This window comes from Eubalaena glacialis, chromosome 6 (assembly GCF_028564815.1).
Source record: "Eubalaena glacialis isolate mEubGla1 chromosome 6, mEubGla1.1.hap2.+ XY, whole genome shotgun sequence".
In the NCBI taxonomy this organism is placed as follows: Eukaryota; Metazoa; Chordata; class Mammalia; order Artiodactyla; family Balaenidae; genus Eubalaena; species Eubalaena glacialis.
In genome coordinates, this window is record NC_083721.1 from 1,960,062 (window position 1) to 1,973,895 (window position 13,834).

Sequence of the window (13,834 nt, forward strand, 5' to 3'; positions counted from 1 at the left end):
CACAGAGACGGGCACTTGTGTCGGCGGTTGACGGGACAGGGCTGGGAACAGCTGCTTCCACCCAAGGCAGCCAGCGCCAAGGGGCCCGATCTGCCAGTGTCAGCTCTATGTCAGCCTGCTCCCAGGCGGGGCCCAGAGCCTCTCAAAGCAGCTTTATATCTTCTGCTCTCTCTCAAACACCTTGAGATTCTGCCTCTAAGTATTTAATCCCACCTACAGAGGCCCCTTGTGACCCCCTGTGGTCATCTGAATAATGACCCCAGAAAGATGTTCCTGTCCTAAATCCCAGAACCTGTGAATGTCACCTTACAGGGCAAAAAAGGACTTGGTTGCTGTGATGAGATGGAAATGGAGAGACTGTGCTGGATTACGTGTGATCCCGAAGGCCCTCGCCAGGGGTGGCCGAGGAGACCTGACCCCATACAGAGAAGGCCATTGCCGTGGGGGCAGAGACGCAGCCGCAAGACAGCGGGCGCCTGGGGCACCCGGGGCAGAAGAGTCAGGAAGGACCCTCACCTCCAGCCCCCCGAGAAGCGCTGGTTCAGGCATCGCGCCTCCAGAGCTTGAGAGGGTGCATTGCTGTTGCTTTAAACCCCGAGTTTGAGGTAATGGCGTCTTGCTTCTGCGTCTGCACCCAGAGCCTTGAATCTTCAGCACAGAAGCAACTCCGGCTTGGTTCCCAGGTTGGCCTAGATAGCCTTCCGGGTGGGCTTCTCTCTCCGGCCCCCCCACAACACACACCCCCGCCCCGCTGCCTGAGAAACAGTCACGGGTGAAGGGCAAGAGAGGAAAACCTAACCTCACCCGCAGGAAGCCTCCTGAGGGCTGTTCTGTGTGTTCATTCGTCTTGAAATCCTCTGTTTATAAGCCACGTGCCAGTATTGGTGTGAATGCTTTATGTGTATTCACTCACAATAACCACGTATCAACTTAGCTGCTTTATGAGGAAGACGTTATAACTATCACCACTTCGCAAACGGGGAAACACAGGCACAGAGGGGTTACCAGTCTGAGGTTCCTGGGGCTGATCTTCTGTCCACTCCCGGGGTGTCCCTCCCCGCCGCCGCCCCGGTCCTGCTCGGATATCCCCTTCCAGCCCAGCTGCACTCCCTACTGCTTGCCTGCCTGCTCAACAAAAAGCGCGTTCCTTGGGCCCAGGGTGCCCACTCTTGGATGGGCCTGGCAGCAGCACTTGGCCCTCCAGGGTCCGGGGAGGAGGGCTGCCCAGGAAGCCAAGCCTGACCCCTTCTCCACAGCAGCCGGCCGCTCCGTGGTGTTTGCCCCCTGAAGCCTCCCGCGCTCCCTCCCCCGCTGCCCTGGGGCCGTGCCCCTGCTGCACGGTAGGGCTGCAGCCCGGGACGCCGACTGGGCACCTTTCCTTCCCCGCTCCACGTGAGCCGACACTGTGAGGGAGGCTTTAACCGAGGGGGACTCTCCATCCCCCAGGACCCGAGGTTGCGTGTGGGGTCCACCCCTCCCGCTCCCCAGCACTGCGGGTAGGGTGGGGATCTTGGTGGGAGCGGGACTGGACCCAGGAAGGCGGGAGGTGTCGGACCCAGCCGGTCCCTTGTCCCTTCCTCCTCACCTGCGAGTGACGCTGGGTTGGCCCTCCCCAAACGCGGTCCTCCTCTGCCAGCTGCTGCCAACCCCGGGGGAGGGGATCTAAGGCCACCGATATCACGCCCCCTCCAGCCCTGCTGGGCCTGATACGGTGACCACCCCACCACCAAGTGTCCCCGCTGCATTTGTTCTAGATGCGGCATTGGTTTTCTGGCTCTGGGGATGGGCAGCGTCCTGAGACCCCATCTCTGATCTGATTTATACCCACGCCTGGTTCTCCTGGCCAGATCTTACTTTTCCTCCTGGCCCCCATCTTTCAACCCCTTCCTGATGCCCCCCACCCAAGTTCAGGCTGTCTGTGCCCTCACTGGACACTTGAATGGGAGTCCTGGCCGGGACCCCTGTCCCTTCTCCTCCCCCCCACCAAAGGGAGGATAGATCCTGCTTGGCCTCTCTAAATCCCCCACCCCAACCTGCAGCCTGACCTGGGAGGGGTGAAGCCCCTGCGCTTTAGGACCGCAGTCCCCCCCCCTCCCTGGCCACCTGCAGCCCCCACCCTCCTCCTCAGCAGCATCCCCATCTCCCAGCCCAGCTCTTTTGCTTCCTTGTCTTGTTTGCTCTTGTCGCCACAGAAATGTTCATTTCCACCAGGCAGAGATTCTCTTATTTTAAGCTTTTCTCTTTAGTACTCACATAGGCCGCGTGTGGTAGGTGGGCACTAAATCTTTGTTGAAAGAATGACAGCATGCAGGTGGCTGGGGCCAGGGGAGCCCCCCTGGGCTCTGCCCTCACTTTACACCCTGCCTCTCCTGCTCGCCAAAGGCTGGCCTCAGCATCCCCACCAGCCTGGGCCGCAGGACACACCCCTGGCACCTGCTCCACCCGACGGGAGCCTCCAGACCTGAGGTGGGGTGCCTGGGAGCCCAGGCCCTTCGCGGGCGGCCTCTTGCCTCATGGCTCCACCCACTCACCTCGCCGGCACGTACCTGGCCGGTGCGGGAGGAGGGCGGGGGAGCACTGCCTCAGCTGGGCCTGCAGAGAGGAGGCCGTGTAGACTGGGAGGGGTGGGCAAGGAAGGAAACAGGGCGTTTGCCCCTAGCTCCGGGGCTCCGCGCCGCCTTTCCCAGACCAGAAAAAACAAAAAACAAAAAAGAGTGACAAGCCCCACACGCTTGGAGGAGCAAAGACGAACTGGTTTCCACGCGGTGGGCTTTTCAGAGCCTTTAATAGGCAAATATGCTGCGGCAGGTGGCCCAGGACTGACAAAGGATGCGGCAGCAAGGCTGGGTGGGGGGAGACTAGGGCCGAACTGGAAGGTGGAGCCCGCCCGCCTGCCTTCCCTCCTTCCGGCCACTCATTCATTCGTCCCTGAACAGTCGTGGAGCTCTGACTTCACCCAGCGCTGGAGGTCCTGACTCTCAGCGCGCCGCGCCCCGCTGGCTCTCAGGCCGCAGGGGCGGGGGGCGAGCGCAGGCGGAGCCGGGGACGTTCTGCGCGACTCCGGGGCAGCACTGAGCCTCCCACGGCCCCTCCAGCTGGGCAAGCCCTCCCGCAGCGCCCTCGGCCGCCCTCCTCCACCGGACCTTCCCTGCCGCCAACTTGCCGGGGCACCTACTGCGCCCAGGCTCAAGGCCCGGCGGACCTGGAGCCCCACCCTGCAACCCGCGGGGCCCCGACTTACGCCCCCTCCTGGGAAGGGCTGAGCTTTCGGGAGTCAGCGTCCAAGTTTCCGTTCCCTTGCGCCGGGCCCGTGGCCAAGGCCGTGGGAGGGACCGGGCCGGGGGTGGGACCAGGGGCGGGGCCAGGATCGGGAGGTCGCTGAGCCGGCGACCAGCTCAGCGCCCAGAGCCTCCGAGGCGCGGCGGGAGCGCAGCGAGTGCTGGCCGCTCCGAGGGCTCCCGCGGCCCGAGGTCGCTCGTGCTCGTGCACGGAGCTGTGCCGCGGCCCGACGGCTTCCGCGGCCCGAGGTCTCCCTCTGCCCGAGGTCTCTAGCGCTCCGAGATCTCCCGCCGTCCGAGTTCCCCCGTGGCCCGGGGTCTCCGCCCCCACCATGCGGCCGAGGAGGTGAGCGTGTGCGCGGACGCGCCCTCTGGGCGCGGGGAACCGATCCCGGCGGCACAGCGGAGGCCTCGGGCTCCGGGAGCGGGGGCGGCACCGCGCGGGGCCGCGGGAGGCGCGGTTACCTGCCGGCGTTGTCCGCCCGGCGGCGCGGGAAGGTGTCAGTGCGCGGGTGTGCTCGGGGCGGGGTCCCTGCCGAGGGAGGGAAAGAGGAAAGCTGGGAGAGAAGACGTAGCGACCCACTCTCACTTCCCCCCCCCTCCCCTCCCCTCCCCTCCCCGCCCCCGGCGGTGGCCCAGAGGAAAGAAGGATGTGACTCTGCTGCGCCGAAGTCGCTCTTATTTACCTCGAATGCCGTCTGGTGCCCACCGACTGGTGACATGCCCCCCCGCACGCCTGGGTTTTCCCCCTCCTGCATCAGCAAAGGCAAACTGGGGAAGGTGCCGGCCAGCTGGTCACTCCTGGTCTCTCGCCAGCTGAGGGGGAGGCAACAGCTTTTTGCCAAAATGCCCCCTTCAGGGCAGTCTTAGCGTCGGCAGCCTGTGCTTCCCTTGACGAGCTGGTGAGGCACCCCGTCCCCAGGTGTCCCACACGCACAGCCCAGAAGCCCACCCACCCCAGGGCCCCACCACCCAGTCTCCCCAGCTGGAAATGCAGGTAAAGACTATTCCCTCAAGAAAGGAAAATTAAAATACTGCAATGTCACAGCCACCTGCCACCCACACCCCTGAGCAGGGGGCCCCGTCTGTGCTTTCTCCTATCTGACCCAACGAGAAGTGGGCTGGGGCAGGGGCAGAGTGGTGACAGGTGAGGCAGGGGCCACCGCTGAGGCGTGCATGGTGCAGAGGCTCCCAGGCTGAAGGTGCCAGGAGCCTGGGAGTCATGAGAGGGATCTGCCGGCCCCCAGGCCTGAGCTGTCCACCAGCTCCGCTGGAGCCACCAGATCTGGTTTCAGATTGATGACGTTCCTTCAGAAGGTTGTCCTGGAGCTCACCCGACCCTGGCGGGGTGGGGGGGGGGGCATCTTACATCTTCTCTGTCTCTCAAACTTCAAATACCCCGAAAGTGGTTTTTTTCCCGATTTTATACAATTTCTTAGACTCCATCCGTGCAAAGCCAGGCCACCAGGGGGCTGGTGATTCCTCTCGATACCCTTTATCACACTCTCATAATTGCTTTGAGGGGCGTTTTATTAGCTTGGGAGCTGGTCCCTTGCAGGGGCTGCCAGCCCCTTGGGGCTTGCCTGCTGGGCAGGGGGGAGGGGGTGGTGCTGTCTCCTCTCCCTGAATTCCTGGCTGCCCGGGAACCTGGGCTGATGGGCTGGCTGTGGTGTATGCCCGCTGGGATGGTGGGTGTAGTCGGCTCCTGACCGCATTTGGGAGATGCGGGACTCACCTGCCTTTCTGGTTGTTCCCCGCAGTCCTGGACTACTCCTGCTGCTGCTCTGCGGCCTGCGAGCTGGTAAGTGCAGACGGTGCTCTTGCTGGAGACTTCCAAGCCCTTCAGTGCTGAGCAGTGAGGACCGCGGGGTGCAGGTGTCAGTGGGGTCCTCCCCACAGCCCTGCTTGCTTTTCCAGGGGCCCTTGTGAGAAAGCGGGGCCCCCAAGCCCAGGGTAATGTGTGGCATCGAGAGCCACCAAGGGGAGCGCTCGGCCAGACCCCGTGGTTCTCGTTTTGTGTTGTGTTTGGGGCAGGCAGAGTGCAGTTCCCCCCAAGTGTTTCAGAACCTCCGCTTTCCAGAGGAGCTGGGAGCTGGGCTTCCTGTTTCTCATGACCGCTTTGCTCCCCAAAGCCACCAGCTTCCAGAAGAGCACAGAATGGGGCTATGACACCACAGTGGAGACTGAGACCTTGCCTGGCCTTCCAGCCCACAGGGCTATGGGTCAGGGCACATGGCCCCTTTCCCTGCTGGCATTTGAGTCGTTGTAACAGACCACAAAACTTTGCCTTCTCTGATGGAGTTGCAAACACTACTATGATGATGTTGTTGAGAAGCTGATGTTTTCTTTTCAAATGTCTGAATTTTTTAAAAAACCTTTTTATTTTGAATTCATTGTAAACTCCCAAGAAGTAGCAAAAACAGAGCAGTCCTGGCTGGCCCCCGACATGATGACAGGAAACCAGCCCTGGCGATACGTCAGAGCAGCTTACCGCCAGTGTCCCAATTTTTAAACTATTGTTGCTTTCCTATGTACATCTTATTATTAATACATTCCTTTCCTACTGAAATGAGTCAGAATTGGGGTTTGAGTCTTGCAACCCAGAAGCTCCCCCGCCCCTCAAAAGGGCGACTTCAAAGTTACGAGTCAGGTGCTGAAGATGAATTCTGTTCTTTTTGGATGCTTGCAGAGATTCAAGAAGAAGAAGTCAGAGCGATGGTGGGCAGTGATGTCTGGCTCAGCTGCATTTACCCTAAAGGAAACAGCTTCGATTTAAATGACCTTTATGTTTACTGGCAAATCAGCGTGCCGGGCAAACGGAACACCAACTCTGTGGTGACTTACTACCTCTCGGGAAACAGCTCTGCCGGCCACGGTGACAACCACTACAAGGGCCGGGCCCGGCTGTCCCTGGACGGCATGAAGCAGGGCAACTTCTCTCTGCACCTGCACAATGTCACCCCCCAGGACGAGCAGAAGTTCAACTGCCTGGTGTTTCGGAAATCCTTAGAATTAGAAAAGATTTTGGAAGTCACGGTCACGCTAAACGTGGCAGGTAAGACGGAGGAGCTGCCGAGTTGATTCCATCCCAGCCTTACGTCCTGGAAGAAGTGTCAGTAAGACCTGTTTTCTGTGGCTCATTCACCCGTGTCTTCCCTTAAAGGAAATCCAGATCCCTCTAGCGGGCTTCTGTTTAAACCATGTGTGCAGCTTAGGTGGTGGAAATATCGTTCAGCTCCTAAGAAAGTTTTCCAGTAGCCTGGAAGGTGCCTGCTTTCTCACAAGAGCTCCTAAGCTTGCTGTCCTTGCCTTGAAACTCTCCAATTCAACCCAAACGATGTTTTAATGAAATTAGGAGGGAGTGGTATAAGGCACTAAATGAGATCAGAGTTTAGGAAGAAAATTAAAGCCCCTCCACCAAGTTGCTCGGGGCACCGTTCAGTGGAGAGACGGGTGAATTGCCAGCTGACTGTGTCACTAGACTCAAAGGAGGCCAACCCCCTTGGGGTGGGACGTGGGTGCTGGTCACTGCCCGCCCGGCTCATAGCGCCCCTATTGGTGGGTTGGGGGGCGTGACTCTGGTAGAGCAGGGCCTGTGCTGCTGCCCAGACCACAGCCTTGGTCCCGGCCCTGCTCCAGGGTCCGGGGCATGACGGCTGCCTCCCCGCTACCCTGGCCCTTGGCACTGTGTCCCCCCCCTTCTCTGACCTTCGGAACCTGGCACCCCTCAGCCCATTTCCCTCCCCTGCAGCAAACTACAGCATGCCAGTGGTCAGCGGCCCATCCCAGGACGAGGAGTTCATCTTCACGTGCACATCCACGAATGGCTACCCGCGGCCCAACGTGTACTGGATCAACAAGACAGACAACAGCTTGCTGGACGACACCCTGCAGAACAGCACCGTGTCCCTAAATGCGCGGGGCCTGTACAACGTGGTCAGCGTCCTGCGGATCGGGCGGAGCCCCACCGTCGACGTGGGCTGCTGCATCGAGAACGTGCTTCTTCACCAGAACCTGACCAGCGGCCAGACAGGTAAGGTCCCGGGGTCTGCACACTGACCCCAACCCAAGGCTGGGGGCCAGGGGTGACTTGGGGGATCTTCTCAGGTGGGAGACAAAGCCCTATGAGGTGACTCGGCAGCGGCTTCAGAGGTGGTGACAGGAAGAGGAGGTGACAGGCATCACCGTGCGATGGAGGGCAGGGGCCGGCCAGGTGCTCGGGGCGCTTAATCCTCACGCACCTGGGGGGCGGGGGGGGGTCAGTTTTGGTGACCCATTTCACAGATGAGGGACTGAGGCTCCGAAAGGTCATGTAACATTTCAGAAGCTGCAGGCTGAGGCGGCGGCAGCATCAGGATTGAAGCCCCTCCTGCACAGCCACCACCCCAGCTCTTTGGACGTGTGCCCCCTGGGAAGCCAGAACCCCTCCTCCACCGGGGGTCCGGCTGGGCCTGGCTGCCGTCCCAGGCCCCCTGTGGAAGGGCGCAGGCGGGTGACTCCTTCGTAGAAGCCACAGGCTCTCTCAGCCTGTGTGTCCCTGTCACCAGTGTTGAGACGCCAGGGAAGGAGGGGCAGGAGAGCTGGAGGATGGGGGTGTCGGGGGCCTGCCTGCTGCCGAGAAGCTGCCCAGCTGCCGGGAGCCCCCGTGCCTGGGCACTCGCCTTCCTGGAATGCAGGTGCAGCCCTGGGGCTCAGCAGTCACGGTTTTCCGGCTGCACCAAAGGCCTCCGCTGGCCTCTGCGTCCCAGCCGGTCAGCCGGGCGCAGGGGAAGGGGAACGGGAGGGCCTCCTGGGGCTGTAGTTTCGGCCCAGCTGCTCTGGGGGACAACTGGGAAGCCTGTCAACCCCCATCACCCCGCCCTGTGCCCAGACCCTCTGAATCAGCACCTCTGGGCTGTGCAGGCAACAGGACATGTTGAAAAGCTTCCAGATGGTTCTAAGGTGCGTGGGAGGCCTAGCCACCGTCTGGCTCATGGCTTCTCCGGGTTTTGGCAAACACGGGACACTTGTAACAAGCTGCCCAGGGAGGTTATTGCTTGTCTGCCCATGAGAACCACTCTCAAGGGGCACAATGGTTGGACACTGGGACAGGAGGATTGGCCCCCTCGTGCACTGCCAGCGGGATGGGAAATGGTGCAGCCGCCGTGAAGAACAGGCTGCTGGTTCCTTAAAAATTAGCATGTGACCCAGCAATTCCACCCCTAGGTATGCACCCCAGAGCGCTGGAAACGAGAATCAAACAAATACTTGTACGTGAATGTTCACAGCAGCTTATTCGCAATAACCAAAAGGTGGGAGCAACCCAAGTGTCCACGGATGGACGAAGGGATGTGTCCACCCACACAGGGGAGCGTTCCTCAGCCACGGAAGGGAATGAGGCACTGACCACGCTGCAACGTGGATGAACCTTGCAGTTGATGCTCAGTGAGAGAAGCCAGACACAAAAGGCCACATAGTTTATGATTCCATTTGTACGAAATGTCCGGTATAGGTAAATCCAAACAGACGGAAATTAGATTAGAGTTTGCCAGGGGCTGGGAGAGAGGATGGGATGTGACTGCTGCTGGGTAGGGGGTTTCCTTTTGTGGTGGTGGAAAGTTCTGGAGTTAGATAATGGTTTTGGCTGCATGACCTTGTGAATGTACTAAATGCCACTGAACTGTTCGTTTCAAAATGGTTAATTTTATGTTATGTGAATTTCACCATCATTTTTTTTAAAGCCAGCAATTAAGCTAGAAAGAATTAAATTAAGTTTAGTTTAAAAAGCCAGGAAGACTGTGCTTCCCACCACGCCCATTCCCAGGGGTGGACCTTTAGGAAGGGCTGGGGTTACAGGTCACACAGGTAGGGTGAGGGGGAGTGACATCCCAGGAAGAGATGAAGGCTCACCTGAAAGAGGAAACCCTTCTCTCCGTCAGCTTTATAGCTTAAAAATCACAGAATACCTCTGGGAAAGTTTGGTGGATCAATACTTCCCTTAGCGCTCTCTCCTTCAGGATGAAGAAACCCCCTTTTCCTCCTGACCCTACAAGTCCTGGGTTACTTTCCTTTCCTGCAGAAACGTTCACGGGAACCAAGGACAGCATCACAGAGGACCCAGTGGACGACACCCAAGATGCGGTGAACCGGCCCGTTCTCAGCGTCCTTGCTGTGCTGGTCGTGGCCGTGGCCATGGCCGTGGCCACGGGCTGGCTGTGCAGGAGCAGATGTCCCTACGGAAGCTACGCAGGTACCGGAGAAGCCCACGCTGCAGACATTGCACATTTATTTTGTTGGGGTGAGGGTTGGCCTTTGCCAGGATGTTTACAAGCTCTGCGTGGTGTTGCTTTCACGGGAAGCACGGTGTAATAGTGCTCACGTGCGTGAGGATAGCAACCCCAGTGCTCCTGGGTGTGATCTCCGCCTCCGAGATCCTGACACAGCTGCGCCCCAGAAGGGAAGTCCGGTCTCTGGGTCTGGGGGGGACGGCGGACGCCCAATGTGGACGTGGTGTGTCTGTGGAAGCCGAGTTGCCTTCAGTCCCTCAAGGCCGTCTGTCCAGTTCTGGCCGAGCTCGAAGACAGATCCAGAAAGTCTGGGTTTTGACCGTGTAAAACGAAGAAGCAGAACTCGCAGTGGGGAGCAGAAGAGCCTAGAATGTGGACCCTGGGACCACCCAGGTGTCACAAGAGGGCCTGAGGGCTGGGGCCTCAGGGGAACCCCTCGGGGGGGGGCCAGCACAGTCTCCCCAGGTCGGCCTGGTGGTGGAGGTCAGCGGGCATCCCCGAAGGTCTTATTAACTAAGTCGGGCTCCTCCTGGACTCCTGGGAGGGCGGGGAAAGGGAGCGCGGCTGGATTGCAGAGCCCGCGCACAGTGGGAGCCCTGCCTGACGGGAGGGGTTTCTGCATGCCGCCTGGAGCTTCCACTTGGTTGCCAATGCCATCTGCCCAGAAATACTGCCCACGGCCCCTCTGCCGACCCAGCCAGGCCGCTGAAGGCCCTTGAGCATCTTGAAGCGCTTCCCACCCTGACCTCTTACAACGTCTCGTCCTGGAAATCAGGACGGCCTGAGGAGCCCCCCACCCGAGCAGGACGGCCTGAGGAGCCCCCCACCCGAGCAGGAAGCCGGAGGAGCCGTGGAGTGGGGCGCGGCTGCGTGCGGGGCCCCTGGGGTCTTCAGAGAGGCCCCCTCACGGCCCACCCTGAGTGTTTCTGGTTTCTCCCAACAGGCGCCCAGGCTGCGAGGCCGGAGCTGGAGCTCACGGGTCAGTTTGCCAGGAGGGAAGGAGACCCGTGGAGGAACTGCGGGTCCACGGGCTCGGGCGAGCTGGGCGCTCCACTCTCTCTGTGCCCGCCTTTCCGCACGGGTGCTACTCGATGACCAGGAAATAGGCGTTTCCAGTTTCAGAGACAGTGAAACCCCAAGCGAAGGCCTGTCCCCCTGGCCTTCCTTGGCGTGTAAGCCCGTCCTCTTGCTGACACTGTGCTATGGGATTTTCCAAACGTACAGTTACACATACATGTTAGCAGAGAGCCTGGGACCACAGCCCGCTGCCCCTCCCCAGCTGCCTGGCTCGTCCTCCTGTTCTCCCTCCGTCTCGGCCCCACCCCTCGGGGGCGGGGGCTCTCCAGCGAGTCCAGACCCTTTGTGCAGGCACCTGTCAGTCCCAGAGCAAAGGTCAGAGTGATTCCCGCCCCAGTTTGGGAAAGTAGCCACACGCAGGGCCTTTGGTTTCGGTTTCCCACTGGCAGGTGCCTCAGGCTGCCAGGGCCTTTGTGGTCAGGCCGGCGGGCTCCGTGCCTGAGGCCAACGACCATACCTCTGAGCCCCGTTTCTCCACCTGTGAGAAGGGTCGTCAGGGGAGGGTGGGCCCAAGGTGAGCACGACCCACACGGCAGTGCCCGCCCACCTGTTCACCCAGGTGATTCCAGGGCACGCGGCTGCCTGGTGCCGCAGCAGATTCCCTCCCGAGGCCACTTTCAGACGATGCGGGACACAGCTTGCCAAAGAATCCGGGCCTGCTGACCTGAGAGTCCGATGGGGCGCCCGTCTGCAGGCGTTTTCAACCCTGTTTTCACTCATCTGGAAGATGAGTCTCTGCTTCCGGAGTGAGAATGAGCCGACTCTGCGCACGGCCCTCTCCCCTCTTTCCTTCCGAGAGCACGTGTGACGAGAGCTCCCCCAGGACGTGCCACCAGCGGGGACGTCGGTTGGCAGCTTGAGAAATGACCCGGGCAGGCTGGGCAGAGGACACCATCTGCGCCCGTACTGGGGGCTGCACGCACACTGGGCCACCTGGCCTTGTGGGGACACGCGGGCGCCCCTGGAAGGACCACGCTGACCCCAGGGAGCACATGGCGGGCACTGCCCTGATCCCGGCGGCCTTTTCAATAGGTCGGCAACTCCTCGGGGATACACGTGCCCCCAAGTAGGTGGGCTCCCCACCTTCGCTGCCAAACACAGAACAAGAAAAGGGCTGTGACGGCTCCTTTCCGCCACCAGCCCCCGAGAGCCTGCAGCGCTTCTCAGCATCCTGGACCAGACGGGCTTCTGAGGCCACTCTCTTCCGGGATGACCTGTGCTAGGCCGTGTTCGCTCCAGGTGCAGGGGCCACGTGCTGGCTCTGCCGGTCAGTCTCCGCCCCGAGGACCCGGTGTCTGTGCACACGTGTCCTGAAGCACTGAGCGGGTGGCACCAGAAAAACCCCTGGAATTCATGTCCCTCCAGAACGCTCCCTGGGAGGAAAACCCGACCTCATTTGTTTTGGTCAAAAGCTAGGTTTCCCTCCTCAAAAACACAATGAAAAAAAACAACAACAACAATGAAAAAACACAGTGGAATTTTGGGAGAAGGTCTGTGCTGGGCGGTGCAGCTGGGCATGGTGGCCCGGGGCTCAGGCTCCGCTGCAGGGGACAGGCAGGCAGGGCTGGGACACACGTCTCCAGCAGACACCAGCACGGACAGGTGACCGTCAACAGTCCTTCAAACTGGGGCCGTGAGTGGACGGTGGGCGGCCTTCCAGCCGCATGGCAGCCTTTCTTCAAACGCAGCAGCAATTCCCTCGAATCTTGCTGGGCAGCCCCTGCCGGCCCCGCACCATCACCCAGGGCCCCTCGCAGGCCTCCCCTGGGGACCTGCACAGTCGTGACGGAGACTTCACCTCACGGGCCGGGTTCCTTAGAGCCCGCCGGGCCCCCTGGGCGACTGGAGTGGGGCAGTGGCCAAGTCCACAGAGGCGGCAGCCCGACGCCCTGACCCTGCCCAGGCGGTTTCCACGTTGATTCCTGGATTGCATCTAGCAGTTCACTGTTTCCAGAAGGTTCTGCAAAGGTGGCTGCCAGGTAACCCCGGTGGGCATGCCCCCAGGAAATGGGTCTGTTGCCCCTGGGGTCATCAGCACCGACGGGCACGTGAGGCCTGTGCTCCCCAGACCCAGACTCGCAGCAAACTTAACGAGGCCGGCTCAGCGCGGAGCCTGAGCCAACAGTGTCCCAGGAAACTGTGCATGTGTTTTTGTCTGTTTCTGTACCAAAGAGCCCTCACGTGGCTTTTAAATAGGTGTCATGAGGGATCCACACGGACTTTAGCATGAAAACATTAGAAGACAAGTGTGGTTCCTCAAAGAATGACAGAAGGTGACTCGTGGCACCACGAGCAAGAAGCCCGAGGGGCCCTTGAGTGCAGCAGGTGGGGTGCGTCAGGTGGTCGCAGGCCTGTCCCCAGTGACTGTGATGTGACACCAGGACGGGTGCACCCCGGGGCCTCTCCGCTGTCCTGCCCGACCCTGAGAGGCCCCTGGAGATGGTCGGGGCGGGGGTCTCAGCCCGGCAGGACGGGGCAGCCGCAGGCAGACTGAGTGTGCTTCCAGCTTTCCTATCAGAAGGGGTTTCCTTCTTGAGGAAGCGGCTAGGCCGGCCTCCCGCTCCGGCCCCGTGACGCGGCCGCCCGGGGCTCTCCCCCTGTGCGCTTGTGGGCTCTGCCTGGGCCCCGGGCTCCTGGGCGGTCGAGGCCACGCCCTCCAGGCTCCGGACCCTGAGTCATCATCTCCCCGCTGGGCCCCAGCGGACCCTCGCCGCTCCCTCCGGCCTCTGGGGCCACGGTGCACTCTGCCCAGCTCGCACGGGTCACCCTTGGCCTGTCCCCCTGGGGGCCGCTGCTTGCTCCTCACCTGTGCCGTGGACAGCGTGCGAGTGGCACGTCTTGACGTTTCTGGAAGCCTGGTTTTGGAGAATACAAGCAGTCGGCGTGCCTGCGTCTGGCAGCTTTGGTCAGTGTGCGCGCGGGCTCGGTCCACTCAGCCCGTCCTGACTGCCGTCGGGGACCCTGCGCCTGCCCCGTCCGTCCTCACCCAGGTGGCCCTGTCCCCCAGGGGACATTGGTCAGTGTGGAGGCATTTTGGTTGTCACTCTTGGGGGTCCCTACTGGCTTCTGACGGGTGGTGAGGGGGGACGCTGCTCAACGTCCCACCACGGACGGGGACCCAGAGGTCAGTGACCCGAGGGTGAGGATCCCGTGTCACCTTCCCGGGGAGGGCAGGGCTGTCCCGGTCCCCATCGCACGGGGCACAGGAGAGGT

General features: G+C 61.1%; 1 protein-coding gene across 3 annotated transcripts; it reads left to right on the forward strand.

Annotated features, from left to right (window-relative positions):
- The first annotated feature begins 3,390 nt into the window (after window positions 1–3,390).
- ICOSLG (inducible T cell costimulator ligand) lies at window positions 3,391–13,507 on the forward strand. 3 transcript variants are annotated; one of them, XM_061193836.1, is made up of 7 exons: window positions 3,391–3,624; window positions 5,039–5,079; window positions 5,968–6,333; window positions 7,030–7,311; window positions 9,337–9,507; window positions 10,488–10,523; window positions 11,181–13,507. In XM_061193836.1, the coding sequence occupies exons 1-7, from the start codon at window positions 3,611–3,613 to the stop codon at window positions 11,282–11,284; spliced, it is 1,014 nt and encodes a 337-aa protein (XP_061049819.1). In that variant the 5' UTR covers window positions 3,391–3,610; the 3' UTR covers window positions 11,285–13,507. The 3 variants fall into 3 exon arrangements, with proteins under 3 accessions (XP_061049819.1, XP_061049818.1, XP_061049820.1); XM_061193835.1 differs by having other exon boundaries at window positions 10,488–11,273; XM_061193837.1 differs by lacking the exon at window positions 3,391–3,624 and adding an exon at window positions 4,057–4,275 and having other exon boundaries at window positions 10,488–11,273.
- The last annotated feature ends 327 nt before the right edge of the window (window positions 13,508–13,834 follow it).